Source organism: Cavia porcellus, unplaced genomic scaffold, assembly GCF_034190915.1.
Source record: "Cavia porcellus strain 051 isolate PalLab524CR breed Dunkin Hartley unplaced genomic scaffold, mCavPor4.1 scaffold_7, whole genome shotgun sequence".
NCBI lineage: Eukaryota > Metazoa > Chordata > Mammalia > Rodentia > Caviidae > Cavia > Cavia porcellus.
The window spans coordinates 62715273-62730923 of record NW_026947490.1 but is presented as its reverse complement, the minus strand read 5'-3'; the positions used below and the strand labels follow the sequence as shown (position 1 = coordinate 62730923).

At 35.0% G+C, this 15651-nt stretch overlaps 1 protein-coding gene across 4 annotated transcripts in view; it reads right to left on the bottom strand.

Moving 5' to 3' along the window:
• Mpp7 (MAGUK p55 scaffold protein 7) overlaps positions 1–15651 on the bottom strand; it is a 211763-nt gene that overhangs the window by 39525 nt on the left and 156587 nt on the right. For all 4 annotated transcript variants that reach the window (XM_063253710.1, XM_013151266.3, XM_063253711.1 and 1 more), the window contains one exon: positions 15506–15570. In XM_063253710.1, the coding sequence (XP_063109780.1) occupies positions 15506–15570 (65 nt within the window). The remainder of the gene's footprint in view (positions 1–15505; positions 15571–15651) is intronic.

The following is a 15651-nucleotide window of genomic DNA, read 5'->3' as shown; positions in this document are numbered from 1 at the left end:
AATGATTGTTTTACATAAAGAAGGCTTTGGAAAGTTATTCTAATTCTTTTCAAAATTCCTATGACATTATGTAATTTTATAAATTTGAAAAATAAAAGGCAAAGAGTTCGTAATGTATGAAAAACTAAACAAATGAAATACAAAATTGCTAGATGTATTTGCATAGTTGTGTCAAAATATACCACAAAATACAGCTGATCATATCTCGAAGGTAGGTCCCAGTCTTCTGTGTTTTGAAGCAAAAACAGTAATAGACCAAAAGTTGATGTTCATAATAGTTTGGAATAACCAATAAACACAAATGTTAAAAAAGAAATAAAAGCTGAAATAATGAAAAACTGTAACAAAACGAAAATGTAGTAAAAGAACTAATGATCTAGGAAGGCAGAACACACTCACAAATAATACTTAGTTTTGAAAGCAAAACCAAATGCATATAACTGCTGGGAAATCTCTTTTAAAAATCATAAACTATAATTCCCTGAATAAGTAACTTCAATGTAAAATTATTAGATAAATATATACAATTTTAGTGATTCTACTTTGCACAGAATTATGCCCTTTACAATGGCATTTCATTAAAAAGATATAATCATTGTATGAATAAATATGTCCATTAGATCAAAAGCTCTCAAACAGAGCCAATGTAACTTACAATCCACACTGTCGGAAATCACACATGTGAACAGTGCAGAGAACGCTTTAGCTTTTTACTAACTCAAAGAAAACAAATACTGAAAGATTATGTTAACACTGGCAATTTTTCAAATGGGACAGCTTCAATCTTTGATTACACTTGTTTTACCTACCAATGTGGTCTAACATCATCACAGATTATGTATTTATAATGTTTACATAAGTTTTTAATATGTTTAAGTTTATAGACATTTATAGTATAAGAAGTCTTAGTACATTTTTTTTGAATCATAAAAGACAAATACAGGTTATCAGCCCTTCAAAACTCAAGATTAATTGAAAGACTTATGCTAAATTTTGTATTTTGAAAGAAATGTTTTTGACTCAAACACACTCGAGAAAAAATACTGCTTACTTTTTTAAAGGAAGATAAAAAACAAACATGTAAACTGATTTTTCTTATCTTAAATACACTAAAATGTGAATGTAATTTTTGTCTTTTAAATTGGGAGAACCACCAAAGAAAATGCATGAAAATTATTTTTTGTATCAATTAATATCAGAACAATCTGACCAAGGAAATAGTTAACTGGTTCAAGTAGTAATTTAATTACAAGAAATAGAAAGTTTTACTGTAACGGGACTTCTTTGGAAACCACAGAAAATAAAACCTATACAGACATTAATAAAAACTAAGCATGGAAATTATTATATAATGTCAGATTCTGAAAAAACAAAACCATGAACATTTCCATTAATATAAATTTTTAATACAATGATAATGCTTTGTAACAGTGCAAATCATCAAAGACATATAAAAATTATGTAGTGATAATATAAAATTATTATTGAAATGGTGCCCCGCTGGTTCCCAGTCATAAAAGTGTCCCCCAAATAAGGAAAGATAATTAAGAACACCCTTAAGTGACAAATAAAAAATTCTGGAAGTAGTTTTAAACTGAGAATAGGAAACTACACAAATAAATACTATCTGAAATGCCTAGATTGATCAGCTTCTATATTCACCTTACAAAATGTTAGAAAAAAAATCACTAAAAATGAACATTATCATGATTATACTAAAAAGCCCTACACATGCTAATTTGTACAGAAAACAGGAAAAAGCTTTTAAACAAATCAATAGAAATTTCATCTCTGGAACATTATAGGTCCAAAGCTGTTCTCAGTAACACGTAAAAAATGTTCAAATGCCATAAATATGCTTGAATCTTTCAGTTCATCTCATGCGAAAAACACAAATAGAAACTCAAACTTTCCATAATGAAAACATGAAAGCTAACATATCAATCTGTAATTTCCAAGGGAAAAATTACTCATATCTCAAAAAGTTTCCTTGATACCAATGATGTTTTATTGTTTTTACAACTGATTTTTAAAGAACAGCAGTTAAGAAAGAAATGAGTTCTTACACTTTCAAAATTACGAGAAAATATGATTCACCACATAAAATTGTATATAAAAATACAGTTCTCGACAGAAAACTGTACTTAAAGTTTTAATATTTTTTGAACCATGCAACCTCCAAGCAGGAACAGTTTTTCAGAAAAAAATAAAATAAAATTTCCAAGTAGTATTGCAGACATGTTGAGAATATGCAGAGTTCTTTCTGTTCAAGAAAGATATGTACCATTTCTGAAAGAACGCTTCTAAATGTTCTAATCATACATAAAAATTTTCTCTATTGAGTAACATTAAGGTAGCATAGTTAGATTGCATTATTTACCTATTTTCTTTAATAAAATAAATACTGGGGCAAATGAGAAAATTTACTAGATTTATATGATCAACAGTGTAACTTGTTGAGGATCAAGGGTACTTCAAAATAAGAAAGTAGGCAGAAATAAGAATAAGATAAAATGCAGAGAAGCAGACGTGTATAAATAATATTATTTAAAATAACAGCAAAGAGGCAGGTTTTTTTTTAACTTCATGCTAAACACTAAATATAAAGAAATGTCTCAGCATCTATAATCCCCTATAATTTCATTTTAAAACATTGCATGAAATACTCCATCAAGGATATAAATGGAGAAAAAAAAATTTTAAGGAATCCATCTTCAAGGCACTGTGTGCTAGAAAAAATGCTGGATGAGCAGGCCTTTTAAGTTAAGCAATTTTTCTATAATGAATGAATAATAAAAACCATTGGTAATCTTTATCAATGACTTAAAAAATAACTCTTTGTATGGAATATTTTGTGCAGCAGTAAGAAAAAGGAAGAAAATATTTAAAGCTTACAATTCCACTATTGAGAGGCAATCATACTTTGGAAGCTAAGCACACATGAAGACAAAAAATACACTGAAGTCTACGCCAAATTCACCAAAGCTGAATAAAAACTTCAAAAGTTAATAAAAGACACGAATTAATCCTAATAATACAGATGTATATTACAATATATAAACTATTTTTGAATGACAATCTGTATAGTTGCTAATACATACGAATTCAACTTAAAAAATGTAATTTCCCACAATTCACATTTACAGTATATTATTTACCTAATGTTATTAGACAATTTTATTCAATCTACACACAATTTCTATTGCCCCATCATTGAGACTTTTTCTTCCTTCCAATAAAACAAATCTTTCCTTATTAATAAATTTGCTGGTTTCTAAGAAATAAACTACGTAAGTCAGGAGTGATGGTCCATGCCTGCAGTCCTATCTACTGAGGAGATTGAAACATAAGAGGAGGGTCTTTGTGGGAGAAACTCTGGCCGTCTGGGGTGTGTCCTAGAAAGGGATTGTGGGACCCTGATCTATTCCCCTCTATTCTCGGCTATGAGCTAAATGATTTTCCCATGCAGTGATGCCATGATTATTCACCACTGGTCCAAAACCAATAGGGCCATATGACCATGGACTGAAACCTCCAACACTGAGAGCCAATAAACCCGATCTCTTAAATTGATTACCTTGGTATTGTTACAGCAATGCAAAGTTAACAAACACAATGCTCATAAATGTAGCTACCCTGGCCACGTCTTTCCCTCTGCTGCAGTAAAGTCTAGAAAGAAAACTACTGCTTTATAAACCAGGAGTTGAATGAAATGAATGGCTGAGCCCTATCATCAGAGTTAAGCCAGAAAGGCAGAAAAATCTCAGAAATCTTAACATTCTGTCCATAGCACTGTATTTGTATAGTTCTCAATTCTTGAAGAAATATGTTGTCTCAATTCTTTGAAATCCTCTTGGGTTACTTTTACTTTCCTATGGCTAAAACTATGGGTATGAGGACCTGCACAGTGATCAGGAGGATACTAACTGGCATCTTGCCTCAAAACCTGCAAGGTAAACGGGAGTTGTGGGAACTGTATTGACCTGGAGCTTGTGCTTCATTTATGTTGTAAGCTGCAACTTAGTTCCAGCTACTTATTAATGTTGGGACATGAAGCCTTAGCTGGTTACAAATCTTATTTGGCAAAAAGAACTAGAAATTTCTACAGAGGATAATACATGATTAACTCACCAACTAAAGCCAAATTCTTTTGTCTAAATTACCTTTAGGTCTTAATTACATCCAAGCTAGATTTTTGTTCTACCAAGTGTTTCCTATCTCAGATATTCAGCCTCCTGTAAGGGCTCTATTATCTGTGCCTACAAAAATGCCACGCTCTTTCCTCATTAAATGTTTCCTATGCTCAACTATAAAAACTGCCTTAGACTCAATGGCACCATCCGGTGCCAACCGTTACTCCTCCATACCCTGCAGTATGAGGTCCATTTGTTTCCCAGTTGTTATCATAACCCCAAGTTGCCAGATTAGGGCATTTTCTTATTGTCCATATGCTCTAAAGAAATCTACCTTGCTGATCACCACCTTGCTTTTGGACTTCACCTCATCTTTCAGAGTAAATATTAATTTTACAAAACTCCTAAAATCTAAATGAGAGATAAAGATTGGAAAGTCACACTTGTTTTTTGGATGCTCTTATGGGTTAGATCTGGAGTGCCCCCCACTCCGAGCCTCATATGTTCAGAGGTTGGTCTTATGGAAAGTGATAGGGTCATTGCGGGTGCTGTGCTCCTCCGTAGCTTCACCCACTAAGAAGTCCAGCAACTGAGTGTGCTGTGGGCCTGGCTGGAGGCAGGGTGCTGGCCACGTGAGCTGAAGGGTTTATCTCCCTCCCAGCTCCTCTTTCTGCTCTTCGCTTGCTGGCTCCCAGGACCAGCAGCTGTGCTTTCTCCCAACAGCTCTTCCTGCCTTGGAGCCAGCTGACTGGAGACTGAATCTTCTGAAAACCTTGAGCCAAAAAAACCCTTTCTTCCTTGAAATTGTGGCTGTCAGGTATTTTGTCTTGATGATGAGCAAATGACAAAGGTAAATGTGAAGACATCTCTGACACAAAATGGTGCTGAGGGGAAAACTCAGGCACAACTTTAATAAACATATAAATGTGACATTTCAGCTCTCACATTATCAAGTATCCAAACTAAATTTCTAGCCCCATCATCTGAGGATTGCCCAAACTGAAAGATGCCCTGTGCTCTGAAAGACCCACCTCTCCCTGTGCGGTTGCACTTGTCTGATTCCGCAGTCATCACCTAGAATTCTACCTGAACCTTGGCACCAACTCTAACGTTTTTTCTTGAGGATGAGTCTCTGAGCGCCTCAGGATGACAGAGTCATCTCCATCTCTGCCTTACCATATTCAGTGCTGCTCATCAGATAACTGTTATGTCACAGTATCCACTGGATAGACAAGGAGTGATCAGAAAGACACTGAATATTTAAGTTTAAAAACATTACAGTAAAAGACACATTGCTAAGAATAATGGGATGTATTCAAAGTGAGGGGAAGTATTTAACAATGTGTCTCTTACTGTAACAATTTTTTAAAAAAAAATTTAAACATTCATTGCATTTTTTTAAAAATCACAGTTCTTACACATCCTCACCATCTAATTTACAGAGTGCAAGCCTCAAAGCAGAGGAAGGAGGTTGTATTGTCTGTCTTGGGAGTAAGCAGAAGCATGTGGTAATGACGGTTTATCTCACATCTCCCTGTATCTACACTCTCAGGCAGTCTGCACTGATGCACTGATTTTGGCCAATGGGACCTTAGCAGATTGGATGCAAGCAGCAGCCTCAAAAGCGCTCACAGACTGGATACCGTGTTCTCGTTTTCCAGAACCTTGAGACTGTTCCCTGTATGGGCAGTTTACTAAAGAATGAAATATCACATCAAAAACAAGTTCTTCCCGCTGAGCTCCCCAAAACAACCACATCCCAGCTGAGCCGCCAGACTGCTAAGGTTCTACCATGCTGGCCCACCATTCTTGTGACTACAGAATCACAAGAAGGAATGCTTGCTTTTTCAGCCATTAATGATTTGGGATTTTTAAGAATAAGTGTGAGCCCATATACTTAGTCTGACATGAAAAATTAGAAATTTAATCTCTTTTGATCATACACTTCTCTCAGATTCTCTCTACCCTAGAAATACAAATACTCTATGTTTCCAGGGTTTCTAGTTTGTTTTATACAGTGAAAATTCTACACGGTTTTATACAGTGAAAATTCTACACGGAAAATTCATATGGATTTGAATCTAGGATGTACCATTTATTCCTCTTGGTTCTTAGCCAAATTCTCTACATTTCCTGGGCCTTAATTTTACTTTCATAAAACTGATAGAATATCACCAAGTTCACAGTATTGGACACAATGTATATCAAACACCAAATACAGTATCTGCCACATTTCTACAATAATCAGGACATATTATCATCATGCATATAAATGTCAATCTTAAAAGGAAGAGGCAGAAGAAGTCTCTGAAGCTATGTTTCTATGCTACTATCTCTCACTACTAGAAGGACAGAACTTGTCACTGTGTCTCAACAGGGCAAAGCAGGCAAAGGCTGGAAATGAAACACAGGTAATTCTGTGCCTTGAATGATTTCTAGATGCCCTAAGCATCTCTAAACTTGAAATTTTTCTCTCCAACACAGGCTAGAAATTTAAGCATTAGGGATAATTATACTTGGGGCCATTCAGTTAATATTTATTTGTGGGGGTTACGAGAACAATAAATCATAAGAAAATATAACTGAACATTTATTGAGAAGCTTTGGACAAGTTGCAGTTGTCCAATTGGATAGAAATATTTGGCACCAGTGGGATACCTCTGCATCCTACCAAAACATGTAGAATGGTTTTCAAAGCTCTAGCATACGGAGAGCTTCTTGAATAATAGCCAAAGCACCTCGAACCCTTTGTGTCCAGCCTACTGAGCCGGCATAATACAAAGGTTCATGTGACCACCCCTGACCACAGCATGCTAATGCAAATATGCTCATTTAATATAAAAGAATAAAATGATCTTGAACACAGCAACCAAAAGAAAGAAATCCTCTTCCATGACCAAGTGCTCACCTATATAGGTTCCACTGTTGTTACCAGCATATGCAGCATCCTCTGGATGGAGTGTAAAAGCATACAGAACAGAAGCCAGAAAATAAAGCAGAACAGTTAGAAGCCCAGCCAGAGATGCAAAAAATAAATCACCTAGAACAATCATGTAAAGCACAGCATAGAGCAGCCCTCACAGTGCACCCTTAAACATAAAACAGTATGTTTTATATTTAAGTTTTAGTAATTTAAAACATCATGCAGGATTATTTTCAACCTCTTTCAGAGGTTCCTTGATGCAGTTCTGAGAAAATGATACAACATTTGTCTGAAATGCTTATGCTTTCACAGCTAAGAAAATCATAATACTTGGATGCTCAAAGTAAATTTACATTTGTAAATCAGATCCTTTGACAATATGTAAAATATAGCACTTAGTTTGGCTCACTGGATTAGACAAAAACAGTTTAGATTAAAATGTTTCCTTTCTATAAATAGTAGTTTCACATAGGGAAAGAATAAAGAGATATTTCTATTTTTATTTTTAAAATAAAACATTTAAAAGTAAATGAGGCATTATTATTTGGGGTAATTCAATGCATATTGGGCTATGCATTAAAAACTTAAGGTGAGCAATGGAATTCTTTTTATTTTTGATCTTTAAAGTTCATATAACCCAGCACTCAGGAGGCTGAAGCAAGAGGATCATCATTAGTTTGAGGCCAGTCTGAGCTACAAAGTGAGTTCAAGGCCAGCCTGAACTACATAGCGAGACCTTGTTTCAAAAAAAATACAAATAAAAATAAACACAGGTCTAGAATGACAAACTCTATAGAAATCAAATAATTCACAGAGGCCACAGGTACAGCAGCTCAGTGGGCAAGCACTTGACTAGCACAGGCCAGGAGCTGGGTACCATCCCAGCTCCTCAAATTAAAAAAAAGAAAAAAAGAGCACAGATGTTTCTCACATCTTTATTCAGAATAAACCTGTGAATATATTTGAATAACATGACTTTCTTCATTAACTTATATTTGAGACTACTGAGATGATATTCTATATTTCTTCTATATAAAGCCCATATATATGTATACACACACACACACACACACACATATATATGTATATATATAACAAAGTCCAAAGTTCAACAGCCTGATTTTTTTTTTTGGTATTGAAATCTCAGGATAATAGCTTAGATGCACAACAGGATTCTCTTTCATAAACTGTTTGATGTGTTTGATATAATACTACACTTAAGTGCACTGAACGTAATTACTAGACTGTGCAGGGAAACTTTTATACATATACCTTTAATTTCCTCTGCGAAGCACAAAGAAAATGAGAAGAGAAATGGTTAAATAGACAAAAAGTACAATTAAAGTAAGAAGATATTTCATACAAGGAAAAAAAAATCCACCTACCCCACTCAACTGTTTCCTCATCTTAGAAAAGCCAAGGGGGGAAAACAGAAATGTATTTTAAATGTATCAAAATTATTTGGTAAACAAGCAGTAGAATTTCAGACTGCATTGCAGTCTTAATATAAAAAGAATGTATAAATTTTATAAAAACAAAAGGTCATCATATAGTTTATTAAACAACCAAATCAGAAAAAATTCTCAGCAACTTTTTGAAATAATATCTGGAATAAAGGAATTTTATTTTTTTCTTAGATTGGTTTTGTTTATAAGTCACAGTGCTAAAGAAATTTCATGATAACAATCACATAAAAAAATTTTAGAAACAAATTTTGCATTTATTTTAAAATGTCAAAGTACGTAAATTTAACAATATCCCAACAATGTATCAAATGAGCCAGCCAGAGAGTTTTATTTTTACTATATTATTTGATGAAAGATTTTTTAAAAAGGAATTCTTAACAGCTCTTTAATTGCTAATAGAACAGCAATTTAAAAGTTGAATTTGAATAGGAGATCCACGTTTAGTAAAGGGTAAAAAAAAAAGTACTAGCAACATATCAGAAGTGAAGTCTAACCACAAGTCAAGGAAGAATGTATTTTTGTAACATGATCCTATAGAGCAAAGAGAACTAATTAGAACTCCACTCACTTATCATCCCATGCTATAGAATAGCACCCAAAGAAAATGACTCAGGAAAAGTGAGTGCTATTGTGTTTTCATTTTTTAGATACTTATGGGTCTCCAAACCATTGGTTCTACTTTAACAGGACTAGCAAATATGGAAAGTAAATCACTGTTCAGGCTCTTGTACAAGTTTGCCAAGATTTTATTTAAGCCTGTTAGTATCTGCATGCCATGGGCATCAAACACAAATGATCAGACGACAAAAAGTGAACTATGTATTACAGGTTAGCCCAGCCAGGCATCTAGGCATGATGGAAATAACTGATCACTATGAATGTCACATACTTGGCTATGAAGTGGATTATGAAACATATTATGTATATGTTTTATAGTAATAAAAACATACATAGAATGAATTAAATATTGTGCCTTTGATTAAAGGCTCAGTGTCATGGTAATCAGATGATGAAAGCCATATCACAGAAACAAACAAAATTAAAATACCAATGCTAGCCCACAATAAAACATTCTAATTTTTACTATATAGCTATACATATTTGCTATGCCAATTAAAGGATATGAAACGGCTGCAAAAATTCACAAAAGGATATTTTTTCATACAATTTTTAAAGAAAGAAGAAATAATATTTTCCAGCATGATAAAACCACACACATACATCCAAGAGCAAGTTCATTAATGGACATTCAGGTGGCACAGCACAGGAGCAGATTCTTTGGAATTATCGAGTTTGAGAAAAGTGGAAAAACATACACAATTGATCTCAGAAGAGAACCAGGATGTTACCTGCAAGATTTCTCCTATGTATACGGCACTGTGCTATGCACATGAACTGCATCAAGGCATTTACAGTAATTCACCAGCTCTATGTGACTAGTCCTACTATCCCTACTTTACAGACAGGAAAGCATTTGTTGAGAGGCTCCGGACTCCAAGTGTTTAACTACAATGCTGTATTACCATACCAAAATAATTCTGTGAATTGTCAAGACTTGGGCTACACTATACAACAGGGGACAAGTCACATCCATCAGGTTTCTTCTGACCCTCCCCTCTCCTGCTGCCACCTCCCAATACTTTTTCCCCTGTCCTTTCTTTGCAGGGTCAACATCCCAGTGCGTTTGTCTTGACAGAGGTCCTTGCAGAGGGTCCACCCCTGCCCTGACTTTATCAGGGTCCAGCATCTATGAGCTTCAGGACTGAAAAGCAAGGGAAGAAAAGTCATAAATCCACAGAGGGGAGGCCACAAGGGGCCAAAGAGTTAAATGTGCTCTCAGAGCAGGGCAGGACAGCACCCACGGGGAGCATGGGTCAGGTCGTCATCTGCATATGACTCTGAGTGGCCTGCCTTCCACGAGACAGGAGAGGCACTGCTCACATAGGCAAGATGGAACTATTTTTCTGTACCTCCCCTCACTGTCCTACTGCAGTGTTCCCTAAACTCTGCAATAATCCATGTACAACTATTAACCAACTCTTACTGCCTGGCACTGGGACCCCAAACAAAATCCAAGAGATGATACGGCTTGGCAACCTTTAAATTACAAGAACCTACTCTGAGACTGCTTCAGAACCAACACCATCAGCTGCGCAAAGAGAAAATAATTACTGAGACTAAAAGTCTCAACCTTCTAATCATGTGGCAATGAAATGCAAATTTAATCTTTCCATGCAAACCTTGAGCCTTTGAGTCTTCCATAGTGGGTACCAGTGTGCTATAGTCAAGACCCCAAAGCCCACAACACAAGCTTGGTCTCCAGCGTAGTGCTGGGTTAAGACGCGGGGCTGGCAGGAGCTCCTCCAGTCTCGGGACCAGAAGGACATGGCGGGAGCTCCTCTAGTCACTGGGGACCAGAAGGACATGGCAGGACCTGACACCTTGCTCTTTCTCTCTTATGTGTCCCAGCAATGAGATGAGGGTTTTGCTTCTCTGTATGTCCCCAGTCGTGACATGCAGCCTTGTCACTAGCCAAATAAAGCAATGAGGCCAACTGATCGTGAGTTGGAGCCTCCAAAATTGTGATCCAAAATACGCCTTGTCATTTGATAATTTGGTATTTTGATTATCTCAGGTATTTGTTAAAGTAAAGGAAAAATAACTTACAGGGAAAAATACCTTTAGGTATTTTTTAATATTTTGGGGTATCTTCCCACAAGAGTTAAAGTCATCTTATTACAGTGATACATGCATACCCCTATTACAGCAGCACAATTCCCATGTTTAGGCAGCATGTATGTCCATCATCCGATGAATGCATAAAGAAATGTGGTATCACATGTAATGCAGTGCCATCTGCTAGGCTCAGGATAAACCTGAGACACCTGCGGCAAGGTGGCTGCACCTCGAGACCGTAATGCTAAGTGAAATAAATTAGACACGCAAGATTAAATATCACCTGGCTTCTCTTCCATGATAAATCGAAGATACACAGAGCCAAATAAAAGAGAGACAATAGGATGTAGAAAGACAGGTCTTTCTCAAATGGAAAGCAGATCAATAGATGGGGTAGTGGAGAGGGAGAGGAAGGTCAGAGGACAGAAAAGAGATGCAGAAGGGTTATCTATGTGCGCCAACTTCACACAAGGAGTCCAAGCCTTATGTCTGTTTGCACAGAAGCCCCACCAACATTAAGAAAATGTTTGATCAATTTTCTATATAACTGATTTTAACAACATAAACTGATCTGTTTGTTTTTAAATTAAGTTTATGTATGAACACACTACATAAACATTACTGAAGATGCCAGGAGGAGGAGAGTATTCAGTTTGAAAAGCCTTATTAGAACAACCTATAGAGTCTTGTCATGTATTATTTTTAAATGTGCAGTCTTCAAAAATACAGGTGCCGTGTACAGTGAATTCGTACTTTTCTGGGTGTTTCTTTGTTGAAGATTGTGATCTTCAATCCACAGTGCTGCCTTTAATGAGCCAGGTTACACCCTGCTTGAAGGAATACCCTTTCTGCATCTTATCTGAACGACAGCAATCACACTTGGTTAAAACAAATTTTAAACAAAATACTTAGGGTTTTTATGTTTTAAGTTTGAAAATACCAAAAGTTGTGAATTCTTTTTTCTTTTCTGACAAGAATTTCACAAGAGCCATTTTGGAAAAGAAAATTTTCAAATAAAGATTATTCAATCTGCTATAATAAAATGTTCAGGTATTTAACAAATAAGGAAATGAACCATGGAACATAAAAATCATACTGGAATATTCTGTAGCAAAATATAATATATGAACAGAAGCTTTTTCTACAGTCTTTAGGAAGGCCATAGATAGTGGATTCAAATGTAAATTATATCCTACTGAAGTTAAATTAATGTCTATGCAATTAGGAAGACAACTCTTACTCATATATATATAGGTTTCAATAGAAAAGGAATAAACTATTTCAAATAAATTCATATTTCTTTCTTAAAAGTTAGGTGCTATCATATGCTTTATACATTCAAGGTATAAAAGTAAATTACAGTACTTTAAAATCTGTCTACACAAGAAATGCAAGTTGCCAGGTTTCCATCGTGAAAAACTACTCTCACGTGCTACCCGAGCACAGCACAAGATTTGCTGCAGGTTCTGTTCTTCTGTGTCACCGACACACATCCATATGTGGAGCCCACAATTAGATTATGGAGGAAAAGATGATATATTTCTGTATTTTTATTAAATTTTTTGTTGCATAAGTAATTTTTCAAAAAGAAATAATAAAAGGAAGAACAAGAAGAGATAACTCCTCATATCAAGCTTTCAAGATTCAAGAATATTTGCATTTTAAGAGTTCATGTTTTAATTTTTAGGAAGGTTTGCTTTTCAGAAACAAATGATTTTTCTCTGAGCAGCCTGTTTTCTGGCTGTTTAATTACATATACCATGATTCTTCAGAGGCAAAAACAATCAACTATCAAAGATGATACCAAATTTACACTTAAGAGTTTTCTGTAAGTTTTTCAAAACCTGAAGAGGTCTTTATTATGATGCCTCCTGATTTTATTTACTTGGGAGCCAGGAATCAAAGTTCCAAAACAAATATAAATGCAAAGATGACAGAACTGAAATTTTTTTTTGCCTTTCATACTGATATTAACTAAACTTCTACAGTTCCAGAATCATCTTCCATGAACATTTTTTTCTTTGAAAACATCAGTTACGATGATGTTTACAGAGTAAAATCATAGTAATATAAGCAAGCATATAGTGGCAAAATTTAACAGCCTAGCTCATTGTTCTACATAATCCATTGCTCACAATATCCTCCTGGGATTTTAAGAAATCTTGTAGAATTTAGTGAAGAAATTTTTCATCACTCCCATTTCTTCATAAAATTATAAACTCCAAGATGAAAAGATTATTCTTTCTGATATTTAACATTGAGTCAAGAATTTTTTTTACAACCAATCTTAGGAAATAATCAGTATCATGTAACATGAGTTTTCTATTTCAAAAATCTAAGTATCAATGTTGAAATTCAAGAAGTAGTTGAATAAGATAGCCTTTATAAGGTATAACTACTTATAAAGAATCACTATCAAATGCATAGGTTAAAGTGTTTTTAAGTGCCACTAAAAATGTTCAGAACTAATACAATGATTTCTGAACAGCTTATAAGTTTCTGTAACAATATTCAAAGACATTTCAATTCTTTGAGAGTAAAGACATTAGCTTTCTATAACTTTCATAGAAATACTGTCTCTCTGTACTTGAACACAGTTTCTATGTACTGAAGATTTATTTGGATAATGTTGGCCAGGCTTCATTGAAAATATATAGTAGACTAGTTGATACACCTTTCAGTAAATTGCAATCTAGTTTTAAAAAAAGAGCAAGAAGAAAAGAAAGAATATCAGTAAACATTTCTGAATGGTGTTCAAGAAGAAAAAATATTTAAAATGAAGACATTTCAGTAGACAAATCTTGAAATAAATATTTCTCAGCTCCAAATATTGAAGTAATAACAGAAAAAGGAAATTACACAAATTAATAGACAAAACAGCTTTACTGCAATTAATACACACACACATCCAAGTTCACAAATATTGATACCAAATACAGATGGGAAAGCTATTAAAAGAGAAGCTATCACTTTTACATAGCTGCTTCAAGAAACATATGCATTTATTAAAAATGTTAAATAAAAATTCATGCTTACATCAAATTGTCAATTCCTAAATTGTCTAGTTTCAGAAAATCTGCGTACAGATTCTGATTTGAGGACAGCCACATTTACTCCATTTTCCAGAGACATGGTTTATGGCACATGCAGCACCTTCAGTGTTAGAAGGGCAGAAGCCCAGCCTGAGTCTCCCTCCCTGAGACAAGACAGGTGGACAGATGTCTCCAGGTGCCTTTCAGCTAAACAAGCTGCCAGTGAAAAGTCGCTACTGTTAGCAACAAGGCATCACTAAATCCTAAGCTTTCTGATGCCTTAAAACGCCACATGCATTATGACAAGTGTTTTTCCCTGCGTCGAGACCTAATGAAGCAAGAACAAGTAGGTTTTTGAATCAGTGCTCCACATTAAATACTGGCTTGCTGAGAGATTTATACTCAGCTGCAGTTTGGCTCCCGTAACTATGTGATTCCTGGGCTATAAGCTTCTACCAACTGACAGAAATAATAGGAGATGTGAAAAATGCAACAATACTAAAAACAGATGCTGGTGTAAAATTCCAGGGCCATTTATTTGTTCATTTGTTTTTTAATGTACAAGATGTCTGCTTAAAACAAAGAAGGGGCTTTTAAAAACTTCTTAAAATACCTAGGACCATGAAACATTTGGGGAGCTGAAGCAGAAATTGATGAGATGGAGACTGGAGAAGGGGAGAGATAGAAAGAAGAAAAAGGGGGGGGGGGGAAAGTGCACCTAAACCCACACTATTTTTCAGTATTTCCTTTTTCTTAGTCTGATTTTCTTTCAATTTAATCTGGTGATAACTCCAAACAGATGGAATAAAAGCCAGAGTTACTATGATTTGTGGAAAAGAAGCGAGTTAAGAGGCATAATTGTTCTTAGGTACAAATGCTTTTGTGTCTAAGAAAGTGGTGGATTTTGTCCCCCTAATCTTTACCAAGAAATATCTTACCCAAACAAAAGCTCCTGGCTTTGGAAAAAGAAAAGAATGATTTTTTATTTACATTTATAAAAATGCCTAAACTTAGAAATCAAAGAGAGCAATAGTCTTTTGTTACTTTCTTAAAGAATGAGTCATGGGTTTATTACAAACATCTCCCCAATCATCCTTTTCTTCAAAAGAGACACATTAATATTCCCACTGCAGATTTCTTACGAGTTTCATTCCTGAGAAATGAGGACCCAGGAGCAAGATAATATGATCCCTTCTTCTTCCACAAGCACCTGCTTTACTAGTCAAAAATAAACAGCAGGATTTGGTTACTCTGCATTCTTATTAACAAACTTACATGATTTCCTGTTGGAAACTTTCAGGGGCTGAACCAGTATTTCTGGTCTTCTCAGGGCCAATCTCCTGGGGGAATAAAAGGTCAATAAGCCTCTCAATTTTCAGCACTGGTTTAAGGTTAATGCAGTAGTAAAACATTAAAAATCT